General features: G+C 31.9%; 1 protein-coding gene across 1 annotated transcript; it reads right to left on the bottom strand.

Moving 5' to 3' along the window:
* Positions 1–5,227: 5,227 nt before the first annotated feature.
* Positions 5,228–11,818, bottom strand: LOC130818279 (dihydrolipoyllysine-residue succinyltransferase component of 2-oxoglutarate dehydrogenase complex 2, mitochondrial). Its single transcript, XM_057684394.1, has 15 exons — positions 11,632–11,818; positions 11,461–11,527; positions 11,286–11,351; positions 8,575–8,635; positions 8,461–8,488; positions 8,054–8,121; positions 7,895–7,969; positions 7,755–7,810; positions 7,614–7,658; positions 7,262–7,510; positions 7,057–7,151; positions 6,731–6,821; positions 6,505–6,615; positions 6,101–6,295; positions 5,228–5,795 (listed from the first exon to the last, which is right to left on the bottom strand). The coding sequence occupies exons 2-15, from the start codon at positions 11,503–11,505 to the stop codon at positions 5,604–5,606; spliced, it is 1,377 nt and encodes a 458-aa protein (XP_057540377.1). The 5' UTR covers positions 11,506–11,527; positions 11,632–11,818; the 3' UTR covers positions 5,228–5,603.
* Positions 11,819–12,204: the final 386 nt, after the last annotated feature.

Genomic DNA, 12,204 nt, shown 5'->3' with positions numbered 1-12,204 from the left:
TATCAATATGAAATTAGCTAATTAAAATGGATCTTTCTTATGGTGAGACAATTTTATACAAGACGAGCTGGTTGTTTTAATATGGCACCACTACTTGACTTCTTACGACACTTTTTAACATCGTTATCTGCGCTTGTGTCATTTTTTATATTCAGAATTCAATGTCACTATTTTTCTTAGCAGTGTTTTCTTTCCATCACTAATCATTTTTTGCGACACATTATATTGTCATTATCTGCAATAGCTTTTTGACGTGATTATCTTCAGTTTGTGATGCTTCATTCAATCACAAATTTCTCTTTAATTCACTAATAATAACATAAAAACCACTTCAAATTATAAAATAATTTAAATATTAAGAATTAATATATTCAAATTGTATAATAATTACAAAATAATTAATTGACGATGTGCACCCTCTGTACTATGCTCACATTCCTGTTTCAAATTTTAAAAAAATGTTTTAAAAATTATATGTTTCCTAAATTAATAACTATACACTAAAAGATAAAACACATTTAGATTTATTAGAATTAATAGACCAATAGATTCTTTGAGAAAAAATTATAACTAAAGTTGACAACAATTTATGGTGAACAAACTACAACATCCAAAAAGACAGTCCATTGGGAAAAGAAGAGGAAGAAATACGGTGTTCACCGACCTTAGTCTTTTCATTCTGCAAAATTAGCAAAGACATAAGCAAAATGAACATATCTCACTAAGGTAGATTATTGGTAGCACACTAGCACCGTACTTTTTATATTTTTAGGTCGTTTTTTTATTTTATTTTTAAAATATAGAATTAAGTTAGGTTATTCAATTATATATATTTAGAATTGAGTTAGGTTATTAAATTATTATTTTAGTAGGTCATGAGGTTGAAAACTTCAACAATACAGAACTTTGTGATCACAAATAAGCTAGAAAGCAACCTCAATTATAACATTCACAATGACATTGTTTTAGATTGATCATGGTAGGAAACATTTTATGTAACTTCAAAACAGAAAAACGGGCATTTAATTTAATGATTCAATTAAACATAGAAAATTGTAGTCTAAAATCAAAGTAGGCCAATTAGAGCAAGCTTAATGAGTTGTGATTTTAAAACAAGAAACACAACACCAACCGTAAGATTTAACATGTTTCAGGGCTTTAAGTAAAGTTGAATATAAAATACCAAGTCAAGCAAGACAAAATCGAACGTAAGGAAATTAATCAAATCAAACAAGGCTACTAACTAATTACAACAAGTCAAGGTTAATAAGAATAAGCACACATGAAGCAAAAACAACAAACAAACTCTCCCATTTCAAAACCAATGTGAGCAGGTGTGAGGTCGTTGAGCAAGTGTGTGAGCACACAGTTCACTGATTGTATTAATATAATCATCAGCGAACTGTGTCGCACACCAGCAGCAGCCTCGACAGCAGCACACAGCAGCACACGGCAGCAGCAAGCGACAGCATCACGAAGCTGCAGCACGTGACAGCAACAAGCGAAAGCACAACGATAGCAGCTACATCAACACGCAAAGCAGTAATAGCAACACAGCGACTTGATTGTATTACTAACTGTGAACAAATATGATTTTCATTTTTTTGTCTCATCTAACGTTATGATATTGTCTCACTTTTATTCGCAATTAATAACTGCGAACAAACAATTTTGGCTTTTCTTACCAATTTTTTTTGTTCGTTGTTAGTAACTGCGAACATACATGACTTTAGGCTCGGATATGAAAACACTTATTTTGGAATTAAGTTTATCCGAAGCTCATTTTTTTATTTCTTTTACTAAAATTACTTGTTTGTTCCAAATTTTTAAAAATTATTCTAGGTAGTTTTTCACAAAAGTAAGATTTTTCTAGGTACTTTCTAACTATTTTCCCTTTTCAATTATACAATGCAACAAAAACACAGAGGAGTAGTAGAGAATAAAACGGCAACATCAACAACAAAGAGAAACCCTAAAACAACATCAACACTAACACCTTCAACTTCTTGCTATATTTCGCATAACAACAATTTCAGGTTTAATTGTAAACACACCCTAATTATAAATTCAACTTACATAAACCCTAGTTTTACAAGAGAAAAACGGAATTCAATTTTTCCGATTGAAAAAATTTACCGTGGAAGACGGATTTTCCATGACATATGTCTCATACTAGAGTTAAATAGCCCAATGATAAAAGTTTTTAGCGTATGGGCATTTCTTCAGAGGTCATCCCACCGTGAGACAGTCTCATACAAGACAGATTGATTTTTTATTTATTAGTTTAAAATTCTAATTACTAGTATAAACTTTGAATTTACAAAATATTCTCTCTATATTTACGTTTAATATACGCATACAAAGAAAAGAAAATGTGATATATGAGTTCTATATTAATGTACTTGCTAATTTGCAGATGTTTATGTTTCAGAATCTTTTATATATATATATATATATATATATATATATATATATATAGAAAGAATCCATTGAGAAGAGGTTGAAAATGAGAAGGGTTAGAAGGACTCTACACCCTTGATTTCACTAAAATAAAAAAAATCTATGGTCACGATTGAGCCAAAAACTCATAATTGTAAAAGTAATTATATTACGCAGAAAGGTAACTATGAAATAATTTTTAAAATGTTCTTAATTTATAACGTAGTATCATTTTTTGTATATATAGTAACCAAACAAAATGAAATAAAAATCCTTCTCACCCTCTCATTTTAAAATCTTTCTTATTTGATTCCACATATATATATATATATATATATATATATATATATATATATATATATATATATATATATATATATATATATATATATATATATATATATATAGGAAGAATCCATTGAGAAGAGGTTGAAAATGAGAAGGGTTAGAAGTACTCTACACCCTTGATTTCACTAAAATAAAAAAAAATCTATGGTCACGATTGAGCCAAAAACTCATAATTGTAAAAGTAACTATGTTACGCAGAAAGGTAACTATGAAATAATTTTTAAAATGTTCTTAATTTATAACATAGTATCATTTTTTGTATATATAATAACCAAACAAAATCAAATAAAAATTTTTCTCACCCTCTCATTTTAAAATCCTTCTTATTTGATTCTACATATATATATATATATATACATATATATATATATATATATATATATATATATATATATATATATATATATATATATGGGACGAATCCATTGAGAATAGGTTGAAAATGAGAAGGGTTAGAAGTACTCTACACCCTTGATTTCACTAAAATAAAAAAAATTTATGGTCACGATTGAGCCAAAAACTCATAATTGTAAAAGTAACTATGTTACGCAGAAAAGTAACTATGAAATAATTTTTAAAATGTTCTTAATTTATAACATAGTATCATTTTTTGTATATATAATAACCAAACAAAATCAAATAAAAATTCTTGTCACCCTTCTAATTTTAAAATTCTTCTTATTTGATTTTACATATAAGATTTTTAAGGGTTTTATATAAATCTCTTCTAACTTACTGATTTGTTTTCTGTATTTGACTCTATATATTAATATAGAGCTATTTTTGTGACTTTCACGGTGAGACAACTTTAAATAAAAATTTCATATTATTATAATATATATTATATGTCATAAACTTGAGAGGAAAAACACAAACCAGCCTTAGGGGAATTATTAATATAAGGGATTAAGAAGATGGTCAAATCTTGAATAAATCACTATAGATAAATTTCAAAAAGGCCACAATATTTACCCTCGTCTTTTGATAGCTAAAATGAAAAAGTGGACCGGGCAACAGAGTTTGGACATTATTTGCTCAAAAAAATTTCAAAAAAATATGTCGCCACGACCAGATTACTCTACGGCGATGATTTGACGACGGCACCATGCCGTCGCCCCTATGGCCCTATTTGTTCATTGCCAAATTGTCGTTTTTCTCGCCATTGGAGATGACCTCGTTGCCCTCGCCATTCGTACGTCCCCAGCTTCACAAATTTTTTGTAGTGAATATAATAGATACATAGATAAGGATACATGTCTTAATTAGAGAAAAAAAATATATATCTCAATTTTTGGAATCAAATTATTCTCTCAATTTGTTTTTTATCTTCCCGTTTACTTTTCTATAATTTTTAAATAATTTTTAAGTCCCAATATATCTAAATACGGATTATAAAAATTAAGAAAATGAACAATAAAAAATCTAACAAAATTTCATATGAATATATTTAATTTATATATCTCTTAAAACCTAAATTAAATTTCTCTATTTGAAATAGAATATTCTGAGACGAGAAAAATAAGAGTATTAAAGAATGGTGAAAAAATAATTATAATAGACTATAAGTAAATAACTAGCTAAACTATGAGGTTCTTATTTACGTATACCTACAAATGATATTTTTTAATCAAAGTTAATCGAGAACAATCTCTTTATTTTACAAGGAAAATAATACATATGTCTGACCTTTATAAACTCCTAGACATAAGCTACTAAAATATTAATGACATTTGGACACTATAACGTATTATACTTCCTCCAATTCACTACTAATGTTCCATTTACTTTATGCACTCTATCCAATGTACTTATTCAATCCTTAATATTTCTAATTGAGCATAATTAAAAATTATAGAAAGTTGATATAAATAATTCTTGCATTGAGACGAATCAAACAAGATCCCACATGACTATGTTTTAACTTATACATTAATAATAAAATACAAATTAAGAGTAAGATAAATAGTGTCCAAAAAGCAAATGAAACATTAATGCTAAATTAGAAGGAGTATAAAAGAATTATGAGTCTGACCATACAAGAGTAATCCGATCATGAAATTGATTTTAGAACCAACCAAAAACAACTCAACATAAAGCCATTCCAACCTACTAGGTTAAAAACTCTTAACTTAAAAAGTAGTACTTGATATGGAAGCCTTTGTAGATGTTTGACAAAATAATTTATTGGGACAATTTTAAAAGATGGTTGAATAATTAAACCAACTAATATTAATGCTAGTGTTACGTAAATTATCTGGTTGAAACAAATTATTACAAATCAACTAATTTACAAGTTGTTTCCAATAGCGTGTTCAAAATCAAATAGTTAAACCCTAATCAGTTATCTGCTATTAAACATCAAAACCAAACTCAAAACATTATATCACCAATATCCGAGTGTAAGAGGTCCAATATAGATCCTTGGGATATATTCTCAAAGTTTGAGCAACTACGAAGCATATTTTGAAAAAAGAATTCTTCCACGCAATATGAGATGTTCATTTATGTCAAATTGATCACAAGAATTTACAAGGTCAAAAAATACCAAGAAAATCACTTCCAATAAATAGTGTATTGGACAATGGACTATGCTCCCTAGTCCCTATTAAGTCTAAACTTAAAAATCAATTTTTGAAGAGGCCGTAAAGTAATGAACTTTAGCTCAAGGGTTTTTAACAGCAAAACAACCCTATCTGAATTGGTATGAATGTTTTATTTAGAAAAAGCGATTAGGTTTAATCCGTTTCATCATCTAGCTCATTTACCTGTTCCGATTATAACCAAAACGGTGCAAAACAGCAATAACGGCGAATGTATCAGACATCAAGAAGAAGCCTGCGAGGATCCTCCACCACTTCTTTGATGCGGCGTAAGAAGTAAACAGCCTCTCTCCCATCGATCAGCCTATGATCATAGGTTAGTGCAAGGTTCATCATTGGCCTTGCAACAATATTTCCTTGAACCACCATCGGCCGATTCACAATAGAATGCATCCCCAGAATAGCAGACTGCAGAAGATAAAAGTCAAGATAAAACATCAATCAGTTCATGCATCTCAAAGAATTTTCGTGCAGCAGAAAGAAACGTTGTAACTGACTCTACAGAGAGGGGTTGGTAACAAGGAAAGAAAATTGTTAGCTGATTAGGTTCTAGTAGTATAACATAAATCACTAACTAATTCGATTTATGAATTCACGACTCAATCAATTGACCAAAAAAATTTTGAAAGCCGACCAACTTTCCCTTTTTCCGATTTGGGATATATTAGTGAATCATGTGATACTGATTCTAGAATGAGATGCAGTTGATGTACCTGAGGAGGGTTTATAATGGGAGTGCTTAGAAGACTTCCATAGACACCACCATTAGATATGGTGAATGAACCTCCAGCCATTTCATCGATAGATATAGATCCGTCAACCGCTTTTTTAGCGAGAGTATTAATCTCCTTCTCAATCTCTGCAAAATTCATTTTATCGGCGTTGCGGACGACAGGGACGACTAAACCCTACATGAGACCAGCCAAAAGAGAATTAAGAAAAAGAAAGCAACGTGAAAGCAAAATAGATGTTCATATTTATGATAGTAGTTCATTAGAAACCTAATGTGAGAAATAGAATGATGGTAGCATTATTCTACTTTTAGACGAAATATACAACTGATGTAAAGCATGCAACATGCAAGCTGACCGATTGAATGAAAAAAGATAACACAAACCTTTGGAGTCCCAACAGCAATACTAATATCAATGTAATCTCTGTAGATAATATCATCTCCGTCAATCACGGCATTGACAACAGGCTGTTGCTGGAGGGCGCTAACAGCAGCCTAAATGAAATCAGAAATAATAAAAACCTATTATGATAGGAAAGACGTACAAGAGAAACTGATCAAACCATTTATCAAGATGTTAAGTGAATTAAAGGTTGTGTATAAGACATACTTTTACGAACCCAGACATGTAACCTAGCTTGACACCATGTTTCTCAACAAATGCATCCTTGTAGTCTGAGCGAAGCTTCATCAAATTAGTCCTACAACATTGGAAGTTGAATAATTGAGGTCAAGGGCTTTATCAATAAAACCATTCTTACAATTAGCATTCATGGCCTAGTTTAATCAAAATCAAAGACAAGAGAACAACAAAGATGCTAACTCACAGTTTAAACTATAAACAAATCAATCTTCCCTTTTAAAATTTAAAAGATAAAATAACAAATGACTTTATGGTCATACAAGTAAACAGAAAACAAGCAAGACACAACTCACATATCAACTTCATTAAATGTAGTCAGCAATGCAAATGTGTTTTGGGAATCTTTCAAACGAGTGGCTACCCTCTTTCTAAGCCTGGTCATGGGAACCTGCAAGAATCATAAATGTCTTACAAATTAAAACATATCATTTTCCATTTTGATTTTTGTGTAATGGTTTTCTTATCTTAATTGTGCCATTAGACAAGGAATAAACTTACACGTCTCTCCCTCTCCTTCGGAGGAAGTTGAGGTTCTGTAGGAGTGTGCTTGGGAGGAGGTGGCGGTGGAGTCGAAGGTTTAGGTTTCTCCTTAATAGTAGAAGTTTCAACCTTAGGCATTTCCTCGGTTTTAGGTTTCTCTGATGAAACTTTCTCCGATGGAGATGCTTGGGCAACTCCTTCAGCACCTTTTAAGATTACAGCTACTTTTTTACCAGGTTCGACTGTATCTCCTATGTTGGCTACAAACTACCAAGTACAAATATTAGCAAGAACTCCATATAACTCTTGATCAAACACAAAATCTGACAGCAATATACAAAAATATCCAAACACCTTGCAAACGTTTTACCTTTTGGATAACTCCTGCTTCAGGACTAGCAATGTCAATTGTCACCTGAAGAAATACATCGGAATTTAACATCAGATCACATATATTGAATTCAAATCTTTTCTACAGAAATAGCATAATTTATTCGAAACAATAAGTCACCTTATCAGTCTCAATCTGAGCAATAGGCTCGTCAACTTCCACTCTATCACCAGGCTCTGCGACCAGAAACTCCATGAGAACATAGAACATACTTGGTTCTATTTACAACATAAGCAACAAATGAACGAAGAGTAGCTTACTTTTCAAAAATGTTGCTAGTGTGCCATCAGTAACCGACTCGCCCATAAATGGGACAACAGCATCAACCAAGTCACCTACATGTCCGTACATGCACACTCAGTTGCATATAAGATAGAGTTCAAAACTTCATAGACATATACCTCAATACAATAATTTACCACTTTCAGATGAAAATTGCCGGATAACTCTGGCATCAGCAATCAATGAATTTAGTCTAATAGCTTCACTGCAATAGACCAAAGCACAAACTTTGGTAAATTAAAGAGCTAAAGAAATCACAAGTGTTGATTCATTTCACTTGCAAACATAGTTAAGTTGATATTAAAACCCACTACTCCACAGGATAATATGTGTAATTCAACAGCTATTTATATTACCATTCATAATTAAGAATACAAAATTAGTAATGAGCAGAAGTTTCTTAAACAACAATCAGATTTTAATAAAAGCTTAAGTTTGTCAATAGCATAAACTCTTACCCAACCATACAAGCTTTGATTTATGATATCCAAAACCTCAATAATTTAATCAAGCAGATTAGTTTATAACTATGAATCTGACTAACCTGATGGGCCGGCTTTGGACTAAATGACCTGCACAAAGAAATCAGTAGTTGATTCATGTAGCTATAACCAACAAAAATCTATACATCTTCTAGGAGGCAGCACAGAGAACTCACTGGAAGCAAGAAAATGAAGTAACCGCTTTGAGCAGCCAGCCTCAGTTTGAAGCAGCAATATCTGATAAGAAAATTAACAGCACATAAATTTAGACAATTGCTCAGCTCACCCTCGTGATAAAGAGGAAAAACTCACAAAAATATACAATGCTAGAGAAGACAAAAGATTATGAATCTCACATTATAAAAAGGTTATACTATACAACTAGAAACACCAACAACAGCTAAGAACCTCTAGGAGCCAATCACAGTACTTTTTAAACAAATTCTTCTACAGGATACTATATAACTAGAAATAGGAACCAACATTACGTACCTTTTAGTCAATTTTGACTACAGAAAACTCTTCTAATGAATATACTCATATACATCTTATTTACAGACTATTTTGTGTAAACTAAGCAACCACAATAGGATATTCACTACTACCAAATATAGCACCTCCAATAATCTATCATGAAAGGAGCAGAGAACAATTCATATTCACTCCACATTTTAAGTACTCTAGCTCTTAAGCTAAAGTGTGACTGCTTATAATCATTTCATGTGTCGCAAATATGCACACATAGAAGCACAAACACCCGAAAGCTCATTAAAGTACTGTCTAGGCCTACTCTTCCTTGTATACCATGTTGCTACGTGCTAGTTTAATTCAGCATATGAAAATATTGGCTACAAAGTCACTGAATACAAACAACAAGCCATATTAAGCTATGACAAAAAAACAAACACCTTCCGAAGTAAAACTTCACTGTCAACTTAGAACCCCCAACACAACAATTTCAAACAATATCACTTTGGAGAAGAATACAACAAGAGTGAGGAGGGAAATCACACATGAGGAAAAATAATTTGAAATGGTCCATTTTCCAATGTTAGAATAAATTCAAGGTTGAAGAGGAAGAATAATAAAGGAAGCATTTTCTTTCCTTCCTTCCCGAAAAGGGATGACTAGAGAATTTAAACTCAAATAGTCATACCCATGAATGCATTGACAGCTAATACTAACACTTCTGTTTACATCTTGTTGCACTTTCAAACTTCAGCTTCTAAAGTGAGGGTGTCAAACCATTATAACCTTGTTAGATAGACATTTCTTGTAATCTTAGTTTTAAAAATCTCAAGGCACACCGGGGCGTAAAAGATCCTTAGAGCTTACGCGCAAAGTACAAGGCAAAGGCGCGAGCGTTTTTATATACGAGGTGCATTTTTGCTATAGAATTTTAAAATCAATTTTGAGACATATGTAATACTTAAAACAACATAACATATATATATATATTAATAGAATCAGCTTCAAAACAATCTACATCCTTGCGATAAACACCACTTAAGCACAAAACTATTATAATGAGAATACGAAGAATAGCCAAAGGTATTTTCTTCTTCTTCACCCGCTTTTTGTTTTTCTTAAAGATCTAACGGTTTCTCAAACTTCATATTCAAGTAAATTTGAGTTTTGGGTTTTATTTCTTGTTCAAACAAACAAGTTAATTAACCAACCCAACAAGGGGGTGCATAGGGCACACAAGGCTAAGTACATTGAGGCGCTCAAGGTGCATGCCTCTTGTAGTAGGCTTTGCCTCACCTAGTTGAGTTTTCAACCAAACCAGAGCTCGAGGTGTATAAGGTGCAAAGTGAGACGCGCTTTTAAAACTAAGCTTGTAATTGTCGAAGTGAAGGAGTCACACCTAACAATTTTTATTACTATCTTAGTTAGATGTAGATAAATAACAAAGAAGTTTGGCCTTCAATTGCAAGAGAATTTTTTTTCTTCCTTCTTATTGAAATCATCTAAAAATTATAAAATGAATTCACCAGTACTTTACTTACATTTTCTATGAATCATGAAGTGCGGTAAAAAGTCACGCACCATTATTGACATTACTCTAGTGACCACAAACCAAAAGTTCTCTTCCTTTCCTTGGTCCGACTAGATGTCTATCCATAAAACGAAAACTAAACTTCTTCCTCTCCTTTCCCCTCAAAATCTTCTATCCAAATTACAAACACTCTGCTTTACACATAATCAAAGGATGATACTGGCTGCCCACAAAACTAAATTTGCACTCCCCCTGAGCATTCTGGCTTTAATAGAACTAAATTTTCTAGTGCTTTAATAAAAAAACACCTTGTTTCCTAATAACACACGAAATTTCTATGATTGTTCACGCACTGCTGCAAGCAAATGTTTCATACAAAACCTGTCTTTGTATTACAGTACCTCATATAACGCATCAACCATTCCTAAACCTCCAATTCTAGTACTAAGGGTTGAGCGCAAAGTAGCTATGAGGGTAATCGTTAGCTCTCTGAGAATGTTAGCTAAGTGGGTGATGTGAAAAGTATCATCGTTTGGCAAAGATAAGTTGTAATGATCTTACAACAGCTACCCCTACCACTAAAGTCACTTAAACCGCTACTTTATCGGATAGAAGTAAAGTTTTTTTAAAGTATTATTTTGACCACATCAACCCAACTACAACTACTTAAATTGATAGGCCAAACACACCCTAAATCTCATACTCCAATGTAACGTTCCATACAAATTACCAAACTTTAGAACATGCTCACTTATTTTGACCAATAATAACAGCTCAATGGAACAAAATCCGCATTACACCAAAAAGCCTAACATTACACTAAAATTTGCCATTTACACAACTTTACACTTCTGATTCGCAGATATCAAAGGAAGTGAAATAGAACACCTTTTCAGCAGACGATAAAACGCTCTTTGATGCAGACCGACTTGCCAGCACTGACTGCCTCAAAATCTGATCAAATTCGCAACAACACAATAAAAAAAAAAAAAAAAACAATCAACAAAATTTAGGAAAAACAAAAAGATTAAGAATGTAATTATTGATGTTAATATGAACTTACAGATGTAGATGAGCTCTGATGAGCAACTCTTCGGACGCCTAACATTATCGCGATTGATCTCTCAACACTACAATCAAAGAAAAAATAATCAAGAAATTAACAATTGAGAGCATTCAGTTAGATTAATGGCGGGAGAATGGCTGAGAGGAAAAAAAACTTAGGTATTCAAACCTGATTGATCGACTAGAAGATGATTGATTGAAGATTCAGAGGATAGTAGGGTTAGGAAAATAGGAAGAAAAAGAAGAGGAAATGTTTGAAATTTCAAAGGGTTTTCTCGGAGAAATGGCACATTCTTTTAAGCCAGCTTCTAGAGACGCTCACATGGGCTGACCAACTGACCATTTTTCGGGCAACTTGAACTAAGTCTTTGATTCATGATCACGTCGTTTTCTGTTGTTTGAATCGGATTCATCATAAGACGCATTTTATATTCACTCGTCATGTCAACTAATCTAACTAATACATATTCTAAAAAAAATCAAATATAAATTTTTTGTTCCGAAACAATTACCCTGACTTATTTCGTACACTTGTTTATTTAGTTGAAACAATATTCTATAAGCTTTTGTCTAAGTCAAACAACAAATAACTATCAAACATAGCCTTTTTGTTTCTCGTCTTTTTTCTTAAAGCCTTCTTGTAATCCAACACATAAAAAATAAAAAAAAATTCTTGTTTTGAGACCTCTTTTTAAGAGTTTGTGTTTACTCATTTTAGCACTTTAGAATGTGTTTATATAAA

The sequence above is a fragment of the Amaranthus tricolor genome, chromosome 7 (genome assembly GCF_026212465.1).
Source record: "Amaranthus tricolor cultivar Red isolate AtriRed21 chromosome 7, ASM2621246v1, whole genome shotgun sequence".
Classification (NCBI taxonomy): Eukaryota; Viridiplantae; Streptophyta; class Magnoliopsida; order Caryophyllales; family Amaranthaceae; genus Amaranthus; species Amaranthus tricolor.
This window is presented reverse-complemented; position numbering and strand designations above follow the sequence as displayed.